At 42.1% G+C, this 17,234-nt stretch overlaps 1 protein-coding gene across 1 annotated transcript in view; it reads left to right on the top strand.

The window, feature by feature from the left end:
* CCBE1 (collagen and calcium binding EGF domains 1) overlaps positions 1–16,794 on the top strand; it is a 175,082-nt gene extending 158,288 nt beyond the window's left edge. The window contains exons 6-11 of the mRNA XM_032776169.2: positions 1,683–1,789; positions 7,174–7,294; positions 10,302–10,441; positions 10,548–10,583; positions 13,706–13,741; positions 15,111–16,794. Of these exons, the coding sequence (XP_032632060.1) occupies positions 1,683–1,789; positions 7,174–7,294; positions 10,302–10,441; positions 10,548–10,583; positions 13,706–13,741; positions 15,111–15,344 (674 nt within the window). The 3' untranslated portion in view covers positions 15,345–16,794. The remainder of the gene's footprint in view (positions 1–1,682; positions 1,790–7,173; positions 7,295–10,301; positions 10,442–10,547; positions 10,584–13,705; positions 13,742–15,110) is intronic.
* Positions 16,795–17,234: the final 440 nt, after the last annotated feature.

Raw genomic sequence — 17,234 nt, 5'->3', positions numbered from 1 at the left:
ACATTGGACAGAGTAAATATATATATAACCAAAAGTCAAGTCCTTAATACTGTACTAAAAGAAAGCCTGTTTGTATTGTGACAGGGTCAGGCCAGATGGCTACAGTAGAGTGAAAGAAGGCAGCTATATTAGCCCCAGGTTAAGTAGGTCCCCTTTCCCTGAGTAAGGTAACAGGGAAGGTTCCAGAACAATCAGGAGCTTTCTGGAAACAATTAAGGCAGGCTGATTAGAACACCTGCAGCCAATCAAGAAGCTGCTAGAATCAATCAAGGCAGGCTAATCAGGACACCTGGGTTTAAAAAGGAGCTCACTGCAGTTTGTGGTGCACGTGTGAGGAGCTGGGAGCAAGAGTAACTGACAGTGAGAGGGGTGCTGCTGGAGGACTGAGACGTACAAGCGTTATCAGACACCAGAAGGAAGATCCTGTGGTGAGGATAAAGAAGGTGTTTGGAGGAGGCCATAGGGAAGTAGCCCACGGAGCTGTAGCTGTCATGCAGCTGTTACAGGAAGCACTATAAACAGCTGTAGTCCACAGGGCCCTGGGCTGGAACCCGGAGTAGAGGGCGGGCCCAGGTTCCCCCCAAACCTCCCAACTCCTGATCCGACACAAGAGGAGTTGACTCGGACTGTGGATTCTACCAGAGGGGAAGATCTCTGAGGTGAGCAAATCTGCCAATAAGCGCAGGACCCACCAAGGTAGAGGAGGAACTTTGTCACAGTATCTAGTGTTGCAGTTTTATTTTTCAAAAGCACATTTATGAAAACATGACCCAAACAATTATATTAAAGTTTGTTTTCAAATGGGCAAGTATAACACAATAGCTAAGTGTGCTGCTGCTCGTCCATTTAGAGGCAAACAGCCTACTATTGCTACTAGAGTTCCTCTATTAACTCCAGCAGTAGAAGTCTGTACCATGATTCTGAAGGTCCAGATTTTGAACCCTACTATTGGCTCTTGTGGCTGATCATTACGCAAGCCTGCATATTGGACAACTATTAAAACAATAATTGTTTTTTTGTGCTGCTAAAGTGATTAGCTCTGTGTGAGGCCAACAATAATAAGGTTGCAATGCCTATTCTCAGGGTTATTCTGCAGATGCCGCAACAGATTCATTCCTACTTACCTAACGGTTATAGTGACCTTTTCTCTAACTTGGCTGTAAACTTTTACCACGAATCCCAATTCTCAGCCCTGTTCGTTCTTGCAGCTCCATTGCACAGCAGAATAATCTGTGCTGATAAAGACCGGTTGTGTGTAAATTGAATAAGACTGTCATGTTGCATGGGGTTGAGTGTAATTCACAGTGTAATGAAAAGTGGCTGTTGGAGGGGATTGTAAATCATTTCAGATCTATAGGGCTGGTCTAGTGTAAATGCACAGATGAAAGTACAAGTGTAAACATTTTCAGATACAAAAAAGGAAAAGGGCATTTAGGACTATTAACTGGAAACAGCTGTGTCTAAAATGTGGGCTGCCTCTGTGAAATTGCTCAGCCTTGCATTGTGATTCATAATTGAAAAGTTGGTAATGGCATGAGCCTCTCTTCCTTTCCCACTATTGGGTAGTCTCAAAACCTCAAAGGCTGTTTTATGGCACAGTAGCTTTTGCAATTGCTGTATGCTTTTCTTTCCTTTGGGTTTTCTGCCCTTTTAAAATGTATTGGAAATTGTTTTAATTTTAGCCGGGCTTTCTGAGAAGGCTGACAACGTGGTGAAAGCAGGAACCTGTTGTGCCTCTTGTAAGGAATTTCACCAGATAAAGCAGACGGTTTTACAACTAAAGCAAAAGGTACAAACATTTTGTCAGTCCCATCGTTACGTTATACATTTTAATAGTATAAATTAGAGACTAGAAACAGCTGCAGTTCTTCTTAGGATCAGGCTTGACAAAGCTCTGGCTGGGATGATTTAGTTGGGGTTGGTCCTGCTTTGAGCAGGGGGTTGGACTAGATGACCTCCTGAAGTCCCTTCCACCCCTGATATTCTATGATTCTATGATTCCTTAGAGGGTAACTTTAAACATACCAATGCTGATGAATCACAGACACATGAGGCTTGTGTTTATGAAATTGAGTGTAAAGTTTTAAAATCATGTGTGAATGGCAGCAATTGCTATTCCACTGGCCTCATCGGAACAGATTGCTAATCATATCAAATTCAGTGGTAGCTTTGAGATATGGACATATGTGGACTAGGATAAGACCATGAAATCCAGTTCCACTTACAAGGGTTTGAACCCAGCAGTGTTGACAAGCTGCATCATCTTTTCCCCTTTAATTCCTTCCAAATACACAACATTTAGGGCTTGAGCCTACACAGAACAGGTATAGCCAGTACAAATGTAGTTTTGTCAAAGTGGAAACTTTTGCAGGACCATGGGCCGGCTCCAGGCACCAGTGGTGGAAGCACGTGCCTGGGGTGGTACATGCTAAGGGATGGCATTCCATCCATTCTTGGGGCGGCGCAGTCCAGGCTTTTTCTTTTCTTTTTTTTTCCCCACTTTGGCAGTTCGGGCAGCAGTTCGAGTGGCTTTTTTTTTTTCTTTTTTTTTGCCTGGGGCGACAAAAATGGTAGAGCCGCCCCTGGCAGGAACATGTCAATTTCAACTACATTTTGGTGGAAGGAGCTCTAAGTGATTCATTTTGACTTTCTCCTTACATTTTGGTAATATTCATTTGGACTTTCCTGTTTAATTTTATTTCATTTCAACTTTTATATTATAATATTCTAATTTTAATGTTATTTTTTATTTTGCAATCTGACATTATTGAAACAATGTTTTGATGGTTTAGAAGGAAAATTTTTAGGCATTTATGTTGTGTGGAAAAGTTGGAAATTTTAGCTTCTCTTTCTGATTTGGAACTACACATTTTGAAATGTTGCTGTTTCCCACCTCCATGCCAGGTGCACAAGGTGTGGGCAAACAGGCTCAGCAAGGCAGGATCCAAGTGTGAAGAGGCTTAGTGTGGGGAGATCCAAGTGGGGTTGAGAGGTTTCTGTATGGGCAGTCTGGACGTGAGCAGCTCAATGAGGGATCTGGGGTGCAAAGGGGTTTGTTGGGGAGTTCTGGGTGCAACGGTAATGGAACCATGCAAGCGGGTCCAGGTGAAGGTGTTTTGGGCTCAGCGCTGCGGGGGGAAGGCTGCTTGTGGGGAGGATAGAGCTTGGCAAGGGGTCTGGGTGTGATGGGTCCAGATTCTGGGAGAGTGGAGCTCAGTGGGGTAGGGATACAGGTGCAGCTGCTTGTGGCTCAGTGGGTTGAGGAAACAGATGCAGGTGGCTCGTCGGGGTGGGCCAGGTGCAGGGTGAGGGGGGCTCATCTGGGGGTTCTGAGTGCGTGTGGGAAGTGAGGCTTCGTGAGAGGGTCTGGTTACGAGGTGGGTCTGGATGCATGGAGGTTGGGTGGAAGGGGGAGCAGTTCCCTGTACAATGATCCCTTCCCGTGCAGCTGAGGAGCGTTGGATGCTGGAAGCAGAGGAGTGTTGGGAGTTTGTAGAGCTTTCTACCACCGGGGGAGACCCACTCCAAGATTTCTGACACAGCCCTGTGTGCTGTGTAGGGGAAAAGGGAGTCCCGTCCTCCCCAGCCAGGACTAGCAACTGAGAGTGGCGCAGGGTAGGAGCCAGCAACCGGATCTTCCCCAGTCTTGCCCCACGGTGATTCACCTCTCTGCCAGCTGCCCTTGGCATCCAAAATATACTGCTTGGGAGGGTTGGATGACCATTCCTGTGGCTTCCCCCATCAGAAAGTCATTTTTCTGCAGGGAACCAAAGAAATCTGCAAGGGACATAAATTCTGCACATGTGCAGTGGCACAGAATTCTCCCAGGAGTATTTCATATAACAATCCACTACAGGCTGAGGCATCACAGATGGTAGAGCCAAGAAGTAATAGGGCTGGATCAAGACAGATGCCACCTTGAATGGTTTCTCCAGTGGGACTCAGTGTCACCATGAGGTACTAGTGCAACATCCTGACTGCAGAGTTGTGCTGACCCTGAACCTTACAACATTCAGGATAGCTCCAGTGAAACTGGGATGAGCAAGCTGAAGAATGCAAAATGAGTTGTCAAAATTTATAAAAAAATATATCAAGTCAGCAATCTAGTGCTTGGAATCAGTGCAACATAGTACCTTATGCACATCTGCTCACCCAGACATATGTAAGCATCTTTATTAGAAATCAGTGTTACACATCAGTCCAGTCAAACCATGTCAAAATCAACTAGTCTACAGTTCTCATAGGAACCCCTCAAAGCTACAATATGTAACATGAAACACTGATGGTGTAAGGATCTTGTTTCTAGCACTAAAAATGTATCCACACAAATCTTTACACCGAGACAGAAAAAGGTAGGCTGTGAGGAAAGGTTGGATTTTGAGTTATGGATTGAGAAAGCCAAGGTCATTTTGGACAAGTATCCCGGTCCATCCAAAGAATAAAATATGAATTAGGTCAGTGAGTGTAGTTAATCCCTAAGAGGATAACAGTCAACATCAAAAACACATGGTTTGGCACCAATTTGTATAACAGGCAGTTTCTGGCTAGGAGATATACAAGTTAGTGAACTAGACCCGGGACTCACTCACTCGACATGTTTGGTGCATGTCTCAGGTCCAGCTGACTCAGCGAGGAGGCACGTGTGTATGCTGACTTTGCAGATATGTGATTTTTTTTTTTTACTTACTAAATTATTTAATAAAAAGGCTTGTCGACAGTACGTGTCATTTTTTTTTACCCAGTAACAGAAGACATTTTTATATTCTGTTCATGTCTATCCTTTACAGTTACACACACATATTCCTGTCTGGCTGTTCAGAACATATACTGAAGAATTGGTCATTGTAATGACTATAATGAGTAGCATTTGTATAGCAGTTGGGATCCTGAAAGAGCCCAGTGTAACCTCCAAGCCACAAATTGAAATAAAATCTATATTGGGGAAATTAATTAATCCATCACTCAGATGTGACCATCAATGGCGTGAAATGTTCCATGCTTTTCAACACTGCATATAAATGCTATACAGCTGCTTAGTCCAGTTGAAACTTGAGATTGGCAGAATTTTACTTTCTAGTTTGAATGTATAGAGACACTGGGTCTAAGACTCCTAGAACCCTCCTGCCAAAAGTGGTAGGGAAATTTTAACGATCACAAATGGTCAAGACTTAGTTCTAGCTCTGTCTAAAAGTAGCATCGTTGGCAGAATGTAGCCCCAAAACTGTGCTGGGGCATTGGTTTAATACCTACACAGAGAGAAGAATTTCATTTACAGAGTCACCACTGTCACTTCCTGCAGCATTTAGCTGGTTCTTCTATGCTTCCCAACCAAGTGGTAGCATAGTCCAAGATTACAAGCTTGTATAACTCACTGAGCAGTGCTTATTATGTATCCCTCTTATGCTTAATCCACAGAGGCTGGGGGTCTGATACAGACCCCTTCCCACAGAACCTTGTTATTTAGCTCAAGCTGTAGCAACTCATCTTTTTGGCTCAGGAGGTCCAAGGTTCAATCCTTGGGTAATAGCTAAAATAGCAGCTGGCACACCTGCAATCCATAAATTAATTGATGAGGAAAATATTTTAATTTAAAGCAAAGGATAAAAGTGCAATGCCCTGCTGGCATCTGTGCTTCCTCTGGGGCTCCTGGGAAATATCTATCCCATCCTGACCATTCAACTCCTTCCCCTTCCCAGAGTGTAAGCTGCACTTGAGTTTTGGCCTGTGCCCCAGGACAGACAAGCTAGCTGAGGTGTACAGCACCACCGCACTCGGCTGAAAGGGTGTTGTGTGTGGACAAGAGCCAGATTAGGGACGACACCCGGGTAAGAGTCTGTTAGCTCTGCAGTAAAGAAAAACCTTTGGACTCCAGACAGCCCAGCTGCCATATGTAGTGTTGTGGAATGCAGGGCTGGCTCCAGGGTGTTTGCCGCCCCAAGCGGCGGGGGAAAAAAAAAAGCCGCAATCGCAATCATTCTTTGGCGGCAATTCGGCGGCAGGTCCTTCCCTCCGAGAGGCACTGAGGGACTGAAGAGCCGGACGTGCCTCCCCTTTCCGTTGGCCGCCCCAAGCACTGGCTTGCTGTGCCGGTGCCTGGCGCCGGCTCTGGTGGAATGAGAGCAGTGAAGGCACTGAGTGTGAGCCGCAAGAAGCCTAAGCGGGCTGATTAACTGACAGGGAGAGATTGGATTGGATTACACAATCACTGTCCCTGGTTGACAGCCCTAAAACAGGCCTCAAACAAGGAGCTGAGCCAGGGGCTCATCAGGTGAGGTGTGACCAGTGTCAGATGAGAGGGGAGGAAAAGAGCAAATCCTTCTACACACACATTCCCATTCCTCGAAAATACAGTTTTCTTCTTTTCTCTAAAGAAACAAAATTAGGACAGTTGGTCCTATTTCCTCTTTCTCTGCCTTGGCTGCAGCTTTAGGGCTGTAGATATTAGGGCGTTACAATGAGTGAGAAGGAGAGGAGAGGAAGTGACCTGGGCCCCAGTGGCTTTGCCACTGACTTGTTATGTGACATATGGCGAGTCATTTGACACTAACATTTTAGTTCCATTCCAGGCTTAAGTCATTAATGCTTGCAAAATGCCTCCATCCATTGATGGAGATGCTTGCATAAAAGTGGCTGCATATTGCAGGCACATAGTGTTACCATCTCCTTACAGTAACAGCCTTAGGTTCATACCATTGGCAGGTGAGTGTATGTCAACAATTGATAGCAATAACTAGAGGAGTCCTGAGACCATCCAATTCAATGAATTCCACGTGGCTGGTCAAATTAACGCCAGATAACAAGAATCATTATGCTTTAGAATACAGCTCTCTAATGCAAATGTGAAGGAATCAAACACTGGAATAGCCAGTCTGCCCTTACGCAGTCTAGTATTGCAGGATTGGGGCCTTGTACTGGAAGCACCTAGAAGCAGTGAAATATGTCTTGGTTTGTGTCTGTACACAACAACTAGTACAAGGGAATCCCAAACCTGACAAGGCCCTTGGGATCTGCCATAATATAAATAATAGTGAGAATATTAGTAATAAATACTTCATCTGCATCGAGACCTTTAAAGTTTCACTCACTTTGTTTCCAGTGAAACTTAACCAGGCTTGTAATTGAAATTGGGGAACTAGAGTGGATCTACAGTCCTTTCTCTTTTTCCCCCCTCAGGTTGCTTTGCTACCAAACAACGCTGCTGACCTTAGCAAACAAATCACTGGTGAAAAGGTGCTTGCATCTAATGCCTATATACCAGGTCCCCCTGGGCAACCAGGACACCAAGGCCCTCCAGGTAAGATGCAAGCTGGGAGAAATCAAATATAAAATAGTGATATGAACAGAAAGCTTTTCATTTAATATGATTCTAAGTGTGCAACATTTTTCTTTTAAAATTGGTTTTATCTGCCAGTCCACCACATCACAATCTGAGAGTGCCTTCTATAGCTTTCCCATTTTCTCTTCATCAAACATTTCTTCACATCTGAAACATACTAGTCCTATAGATGTGTTTCCTTCCCATCTCTTCCTGGGCTGACTCATATATTTCAGTCACCATTTCTTATTTTTGTAACTCAGCCTGAAACTGTCCTCACCTCATTTCAGAAATGCCTGTTACTTTAGCCCATTCTCATTAGCAAAATAGGAAATGTGCTTTTAATTTGCAAGGGTTCAAACAAACCTTTTTCCTATGATACTTTTGCATGGATTCATTCATTGGTTTAGTGCCGGATTTCTGGATTCAAACCCATTAGAAAACAAAAACAAAACTCCACTAACACATTGCATTTTGTGTCATTTGGAGTTGAAACCATGAGAAATCACGGAAACTATAATTCAGCCCTGATACCTTCAAGCTAAGGTCAAATATGCTAAAAGATTCACTAACTTTGATTAACTTAGGTCTAATTTTGGATTAGTAACAAATCCAAGAGAGTTTTACCTGATTCTAGGTTTCATTAGGAAGTTTTGCAGAGCTCTAGGTGTATTCCTTAGTTGGTTTGATTTCTTATCTACTTAATTGATTCCTATCATTACTGTCTCTTTTATTCTCTGAGTAGAAGAAATCTTTGCTTTATTTTCTCGGAGGAGAGTGTCTTCAGTCTACGGTGTGTCATCAGTGCAAAGACACTATCATTTTAGACCCTTCTTCTGGCTAAGACTCTGACTGCAAGGTACTGCTTATTATCTTCTTGAAATCATTCTGAACAAGGCTTGACTCTAGTCTCTACACTTCTTCCATCTAGTTTCTCAATGACCTGCGCTGTCCAAGGTACTGTAGAATTATCTTTTTCTAGTTGAGAACTATCTGTGCTAACCTATTTCCTATGTGATTAGTGATCAAGTAGGCTGGAATTTTCAAATGGAATGACACACTAAGTCACCGGGAGTTGGGTGTCTGGCTCCTTTGCAAATCCTAATCATAAACATTTTTAGTTCTGTTTTCCACCTCATTGTTTGACTTTCATTTCTTGTGCCCCTCATGTCCGTGCACTATGAAGAATGCATCATCTGCTGATTATAAAGCAGTTCAGACAGATACCATATTAGTGTTGCTTATTATGTGAACATTGTTTGTTTCAGACATGATGTCTACTTGTAAGAGGCAAAGAAAGGCAATGTTTCTCTTGACATATATACACTTAATTTGTCTTGCTTTGCCTATTAAAAGTATATTTTGTACAGAGTCAACAGTCACCTGGTAGCTGATGAGTATAAGAAGTGGAATGGAAGAACAGTACACATTTCTGCTTATGTATCAGGTAGAAGAAAAATGCAACACATCACCAATAAAAGTGGGCTAGGCTTGAAAGTCCTGATTGTTTCTGTGCCTCTCCTCTGTAGAGCCTTAAATTCACTTGTGATGGGTTCGGTCACAGAGACCCCCTTGAGGCTGTCACATGATGTGCTGGAATTACCTCTGAGCCTGTTTTTCACTGCCAGCTTGGGACTCCAGAACCCTGCCTTGTTGAGCCAGACACACTAGTCTGCTGTAACACAGACCCAGGTCAGGTCCATGCCCCCAAAGCTGCAGACTTTAATCAAAAACTGCTCAGCAAATCACCTATCTCACCCAGCTTCCAGTGAGATCCAAACCCCAAATAAATCTGTTTTACTCTGTATAAAGTTTATACAGGGTAAACTCATAAATTGTCCACCCTCTATAACCCTGATAGAGAGAGATGCACAGCTGTTTGCTCCCCCAGGTATTAATCACTTACACTGGGTTTACTAATAAACAAAAGTGATTTTATTAAGTATAAAAAGTAGGATTTAATTTGTTTCAAGTAATAACAGACAGAACAAGGTAAGTTACCAAGCAAAATAAAACAAAACACACTAGTCTAAGCTTAATACATTAAGAAACTGAATACAGGTAAATCTTACCTTCAGAGATGTTCTAATAAGCTTCTTTCACAGACTAGACTCCTTCCTAGTATGGGCCCAATCCTTTCCCAGGTACTGTCCTTGTTAGTTCAGCTCAGGTGGTAACTAGGCGATTTCTCATGACTGGCAGCCCCCTTTGTTCTGTTCTTCCCCCCTTTTATAACTTTGGCACAAGGCAGGAATCTTTTGTCTCTCTGGAGCCCTACCCTCCTTCTAAATGGAAAAACACCATCAGTGGCCCACACTTTGCATAATTACAATAGGACCTCAGAGTAATACTTCATATTTCTAGTTTTAGATTCAAGAATGATACATTCATACAAAGAGGATGAACACACTCAGTAGATGATAAGCTTTTGAATGATACATTATAAGAGACCTTTTGCATAAAGCAAATTCCAGTTACATTATATTCATATTCCAAGCATATTTTCATAAAGCATGTGGAGTGCACCATTGCTGCAAGTTTGCTGTTGCTTCCTTCTTTACAAGAGGTTTTTCTTTAGTTTAACTTGCCCATTTGCTCTGTGTTGTGTTAGTATTGAGACATTTCTGCTTTTCCCTTCATTTCCCACTCTTAATATCCCTGACCACCTGTCTGAGAGCAGTTGTGGTCTAGTTCTGTTCACGAGGTTTCCTTAGTTAATGTTTGTGAAGCACATTGAGATCCTGGGATGAAAGTGAAGAAAGGTGCTGCTACTCTGAATAATGTCATTGTCCCTGAATGCCTTAGTGCTGTGTTTTGGTTTTGTGGAATTACTGCAGCTAATCAGCAAAGTAATATCTTAAAGAAAAGAGAGAAAGGAAAAGGGGGATCCATTAGGGAAATTGTATACTTTGCTGCCGACATTGATATACTATCAGAAAGTCTCTAACTGGGTGTTAACCTTCACTGGATCACTTTTAATTTATAGGGGCCCCGGGACCAAAAGGAAGTCCAGGATTTCCTGGCTCACCTGGACCTCCAGGCCAACCAGGTCCTAGAGGATCAATGGGACCCATTGGACCATCGCCTGACCTATCGCATATTAAGCAGGGCAGACGGGGCCCGGTGGTCAGTATTTTACTTTCCTGTCAAGAACATGCAGTGTGTCCTCCCATCCTCCACAAGCACACACAAGCCTTTCCGTTCTTGTTACAACCATTCCTTTGTCTTGCAGGGTCCACCAGGGGCACCAGGGAGAGATGGTACCAAGGTGAGGCCAGAAGTATTTTCCTGTATGCATACATCTCACGATCACTATCATCAATCTCACTGATTGCTATTGCAGATCAGTTTATTCCAAATACTAAGATAATTTTCTTTTCCCAATATTTGACCATGTTCTCCTCCCCTTCAAAGCCCTTCCACATCTTTCTCTGTTTCCACATCAAGTTCACGCTCCTTAGCCTCACTTTCAAGACCATCCACACGTTTGCACTGATGTCCTCAGAGTCTCTCTCTCAATCCCTATGCACTGCTGAATCCTCCTTACCTACAAATTCCTTGTGTCCTCATCCCACTCTCTGTTTTATGCTTTTATTTATGCTCCCTGGCTCTTGAAAATGCTTATCCCCTCTTCTATGCTGAGCATCTGCCCTTTCCTTCTCCATATCACTCCTTAAAGAGGACAGTGATCAATTGTCCTCTATGTTCACTGAGGGCAGGACAAGAAGTAATGGGCTTCATTTTCAGCAAAGGAATTTTAGGTTAGATATTAGGAAAAATTTTCTAACTAAGAATAGTTAAGCTCAGGAATAAGTTCCCAAGGGAGGCTGTGGAATCCCTGTCATTGGAGGTTTTTAAGAACAGGTTGGACAAACACCTGTCAGGGATAATTTACATATACTTGATCCTGCCTCAGTGCAAGGGGATGAACTAAATGAACTCTTGAGGTCGCTTCCAGCCCTACTTTTCTATGATTATATGACCATAGCAGAATATTAGAATTGAGTCCTTCATCAGGTATTGAGTGCAGTCAAAATGAAACCTGATTCACAAGGTAAAATCACTGCTTTGTTTTATCCATGAAGGGTATTTTCCTGCAATTGTTGTGCAATGAAAACCCCCACTGGTTGCTGGAGGATTTTGTATAGCATAATTACATGGCTGAAGGTAAAATTTTCAAAAGCACTTAAGTGACTTGAAGCCCAAGTCTCGTTTTCAAATGTGACTTAGACACTTAGCAGTCAAAGACATACTGACTTTTTAAGAGACTCTGAGTGCTAAGTGCCTAAGTCACTTTTGAAAATTGGACTTAGGTTCAAGTCATTTAAGTGCTTTTGAACATTTTATCCTTGGTCCTTAATAATAGTCTCAGCTGATGTAAATCAATATAGTTCTGTTGAAGTCAATGGCACTACTTCAGTTTACTTCAGGATCTGGCCCACAGGTTTGAAATCATTGCATGGTGGCAAGTTTGGGGTATCTTAAGAAAACTATAATTTTTTTACATAAACTTTCTAGCATATGCTTCCAAATTGTGTGTTCAAGGAAAGATGAAGCTCAGAAAAAGTATTCATGTGGGTACTTTCATTTTTAACAGCTGGAACATAAGTGCTCCTACATTTAATTGTTTTTATAATGGGATGGCCATTTTATTAAACTTATACATATTGTGTGTGGAGATATCTGTCTCTGGGACATAAATAAAAACATATTTTAGAAAAGATAATCACAGCCATTTTGGAAGTAATCAGCCAATTTATCTTTATATGCTCTAATTACTTCCATGATATGAAACTTCTCTTCCTAAAATCCCAGTAGAAAGTACTCACGTCTCTTTCACTTCTGTTGTTACATGCATGAAATGTATTTAGTTCTTCATACTGACTTCTGATCTCTGATCTCTATCTACCCTCTGCTGCAATTTCTGCTTCTTCCATCTGACTGATCCAAGTCTTCTAATTCCTCGCTCTTTTCTCTTGATGACTATGGCCCAGGTGTGCAAAGGTATTTAGAGGCCTAATTTCCATTAATTTCCGTGGGAATTAGTCACCTAGTACCTTTGAGTATCAGGGCCTATGTCCTTCTGATCTCTTTTTTCCTAGGGCTTCTTTTTTGGTTGTTTTTTCAGTCTGATTTTCTATCTTAAGAGATTGTGCAAACATGGCATTTCCTCTTGATCTGAATACCTTCACAAAAAAACCCAAATAGTATTTGGAAAGCTTTTATCTTACATGTATAACAAATGGTAGCAAACGCTTAGTTTTACATGTGGCTGGGGACCCAAAACATCAGCTTTTCAATCAAATAATTATTACAGTGTTATAATAAGCGAATAAAGTCTTTCTCCTCTAGTGAAATGTGATTTCTTCTGTGGTCAATACTCTCTCCTTGGTTGTATTTTTTATGATGAATTTTATAAATCATAAAAATCAGTAAATGTCCTTAAGAACCAGCACTGATTTTTGACTGACAATTACTAGTTATTATTTTTAAAATAACTTCAGGCTATTGGAAAGCTACTGGTGCCATTTTGTAAACCTTGTTTTCTACAAACCTTTCAGAAATTGATTGCCTCTGTAGATCCTTGTGCCAGCCAAGATTTGAAATTTTGTCCTCAGGGGTATTTAATAGGGTGTAAGTTTACAGGCTGCTGAGTGTGGTTGTGGAAAGTAGGGAGACACAAGCAATAATGCATGTACTCAGTAATTGCTCTGTGCTAGTGCCTCTGCCTAGTGAGGAGGAATATGTGAAACCCTCTACACCTACAGTGAACAAGCTCCGTTGAATTGGGGGAAAGTGGGTGAGCCACGTAGCCAGGGCATCAGTTCTTAAATCCACTGACTGCAAAGTGTGCATAGCAGCCACTTATAGGATATTTAAACACGCTTCAGAGCTGTACATAGAAGTGAGAATTGAGACAGCCGTGAAGACCAGCCTCTGACAAAGAAATGTGTCTGAGGTTTCCATGCAACCCTTAGCTCTCACAGCCAGCTGCTAATTCCCTCATGGCATATGCTGGGCAAATGTTCTAGCTGGCCTACTAGCCTGCAGCACCTGTGTAACCCACTGATCAGAGAGTGTGGCAGGTCCCCCAGTGTGCCTGGGATATGCGTCTATTACAGACTGAACTAGGGAGGCTTGGCTCTGTAGCTCAAGCTTTTAGGAGCTTTTGCCTGACGTTCTGGAGGTCCCTGATTCAATCCTCAGTGTATAGGCTAGATGGAAGCTGCCCTACCTGTTCCTTTTTGTTTACATCACCTTATTGGATGAAGCCTATAGTTACCAAGGGATTCTTGATCCATAGGGATGAATGAGTCCCTCAGCTGAGGCAAAGCTGTGTCATTTTCTGCTTGCTTTAATCACAGCTAATTAAAATGGTATTTATTACAGGGGAAGAGAGGAGCACCAGGACCAAAAGGGCCACCTGTAAGTATCACTGCCAGCCAATCAGGATTTCCACAGCAGAGAAAGGACATGATCTAGTAACAATGTCACAGTCAGATACTTGTGGTGAAAGCAATCCCCCTATGTCTTTATTACTATATCAGTATTTTATTCCGAAATGTTTCATCAAGCCTAACACTTGTCTACATATCCTGTTCTCTCTTCAGTGCATACGCTGCATCGCCATGCTATCATGGTGTACAGTACATTGCTAGAAGGCACTGTCCTGGAACATCTCCCATGGAACTAGTTAGCTTAATAATAGTAAATGGCAGTAACAGATGCTTGAGTGGGACAGCATTAGCAAACAGTTTGCTTAAAAGGAACACCAGCCAGTAAGAAGGGATTAATTGGGGCTTGATGCATTTAACAAATAAAGATAAAAAGAAGAAGAAAGATGCAATGCAGAGTATTTGTTCTCATATACTTATTCAGTCAGGATGAAATTCAGCCCTCTGCAGCAGACCAGTCACTCCCAATGGAGTTAGACACTGGTGTGTGTTTAAAAGTCTCAGTAGGTACTTATCTGCATTTTTAGCTACCTAAATACCCTTTTTTTAAAAAAAAATCTGGCCCTTAGTCACCATTTACATCCTCAGAATAGGACTTAACTGGGATTTGAGTGGGATGTAGCACTGGGCAGGTCATCTGGACAAAGTTTGAATATTTGCAGCATGTTAAATCCTTTCAGACTCTCGTTTCTACAGAGCAGATTCTTAAGTGGATGGTCTACCAGTGCCTCCACGAGGAGTATGCTACAGTGTACTTATCCATATGAAGAGAGCTTAAAAAAACATTACAGTTTTGTCAAATGAGATAAACCAGATGGAAACATTTTTACAGATGGAAACGTATTTAGTAATTAATAAACAGCATTTGGGTCAGGGTACTGAAATGGATTAATTTAAAATTCAGTTTCTCATATAGATTGTGTTTTATTGTAAATCTTCCATTCATAATAAGTAAGTCATTATTTTTTTCAAATAGAAGGAACATGAGGAAAACAATCTTCTCTGAACCATGCTCTATGCCTGCTCAGTGCAAAGTACTCTTCTGAGATGATGAGGGCTGATGCTCATAGAAGTTGAAGGCATTTGGCTACTCACAGAAGTCTTTAGCATCTTGCAGGATGGAGCCCTGTCTGCTAAATGCATTTACCAATTGAAGCTGTTTTTCTGAGTTATTTGAGGTTGATTGAATGGGAGATGTTTTATTTCAGGCAGCCAGCACCACGCAATGTTTTGTCAAAGTACCCCAGCGAGCATAACCATGTTAATATTTGGGCAGTGCTTGGAAAATATCAAAGCACAAGGTAATAAGTATTATTAACGATCACACGTCATGTTTGCAGGGCCCACCAGGCTCGTTCGATTTTCTGTTGCTGATGATGGCAGACATCAGAAATGACATTGCTGAGCTTCAGGAGCGAGTGTTTGGACACAGGACTCACTCATCAGCAGAGGAGTTTCCATTACCTCAGGAATTTACAAACTATCATGACTCAGTAGACTTTGGATCTGGAGAGGACTATAAGCAAAGAATTGCACCCAAAGACTCTAGGATGCACAAAACAGCCCATCATTAGCTAGGTTTGGTTATATATAGCAAGGAGAGATGTTCAAAGTTGTATGGTATAAAAATGCACTGATGATGTAAAATATATGTATAATTTTCCAGTTTTCTCTTGTCCCCATGTCCTGTAGCTTTCTCTATTTACAGAGACATCTACTAGTGGTGGTTACATACATTCCAGCCTGTGTCAGTTTTTGTGCTTTGTGTATGTAGACGTTATTGTAATGGAGATTAGTTGGCTAAGCGTTAGTCCGAAGTGTCATACAATGAGGTCTAAGATAAACCTGGGAGATGCGTGTGTCCTAAAACTACTCCTGCTTGTCCCTTAAAAATACCCCGCTGCTAATCCAGTGTAGGCAGTCAGATTTATTCAGCAACAGATTTCTGGCTGTGCAATGAGAGAGATATGGTCTATACGTGATGTGGGGGTGGGCACGGGAGCAGGAAACTTAATAAGAGGAAGAACTGGTGTGAATGAGACAAGTTTGCTGATTCACGCAGATAAAATCAACTAACCGTCATGGTGGCAAACTGACTGTCAGGTTCAGTTATATGAAAGGAGTGGCAATATCCATTGTAGATGACTAGGGGCACACTAACTGATTCTGATCTCACTCACACCCGGGAAGGTCATCCTATTGATTTCAGTGGTGTTACACTGATATACGTGAAATCAGAATGAGGCCTAAGGTTTGCAAAAGAATTTTCATCCAATTTGTTTCTACATACTGTAGCACAAGCATCTGCTGTATGAGTTGAAGGTAACTGGTGTTCGTCTAAGTGTAATATGTTACAAGAATCGTTGACTCAGTATATAATGAAGAGGAGTGGTTAAAGGAGTACATATGACCAAACACTGTAGCTGATGCTTGGGATGGCGTGGGTGAACTCTGGAGAAAGTCAAATCACTGTTCTGGTGCCAGAGAGAAAATTGTTGTTTGAAAGCAGGATTAAAAATTAATAGGGAACCCATTCCTCACATCTTTCTATAGTGAAAAGTTGGATTAACAAGTTAGTGTACCCAGAGTCATCTGCAATGTATATTACCACTCCTGGCACATTACTGAACCTGGCAGTCACTTTGCCACCATTATAGTCTAAACAGTTTTTCCAGTGTATTAAGCACAAACATTTTATTGGCATGGCTTCTCTTACTACAGTACTTGTAGTGTTAAGAAGACAGCCTCCCTGTGACAAATGCAAAAGAAAACCCCTCATTGCTCCACTTCATCTTCAGGGCTTGTCTGTTCTCCCTAGAGCAAATATGGACAGTGATATAAGCAGCATCTTTCCAAGATGCATGGGTTGGTTGGGGGGTTTGGCGGGCGGGTCCCCTTTCATGTCTTCCTTCCTGTGGACAACTACTGTAATTCCTATACCAGTAGTACTGTCCACATTGGCTACACTGCAATTAAAATCTATGGCTGGTCCATGTCAGCTGGCTTGGGCTCGCAGGGCCCAGGCTAAGGGGCTTTTTAATTGCAGTGTGGATATTCAGGCCCAGGCTGGCACCTGGGCTCTAGGATTCTGCTTGGTGAGAGAGTCCCAGAGCTCAAGCTGTCAAACATCTATACCACAGTTAGCCTGAGTCAGCTGTCACAGGCCAGTCGCAGATGTCTAATTGCAGTATAGATATGCCCATATTATATTAACCATGTAGTTCAAACTGTTAATATTAGCCCTGCAATGTGCCAGCAGAGGAGCAGGGAATCTCAGGAAATCTTGAAATTTGCAAATTTTCTTTGAGGGACTTGTCAGTTCCTCAGATACCTTTTCAATTCCTTCCTATGGTTATATTTCTGCAGATCATAAGGAATAAGTTTTTTCTTCATTCCTATTTTCTTGATCTTGAGCGTATATCCCAAATTAAAAAGAACTGAGTACATAATTGGTAAAGAGAGGC

The sequence above is a fragment of the Chelonoidis abingdonii genome, chromosome 6, assembly GCF_003597395.2.
Source record: "Chelonoidis abingdonii isolate Lonesome George chromosome 6, CheloAbing_2.0, whole genome shotgun sequence".
Taxonomy (NCBI): domain Eukaryota; kingdom Metazoa; phylum Chordata; order Testudines; family Testudinidae; genus Chelonoidis; species Chelonoidis abingdonii.
The sequence above is the reverse complement of the archived record's forward strand: the minus strand, read 5'-3'. Positions and strand labels throughout refer to the sequence as shown.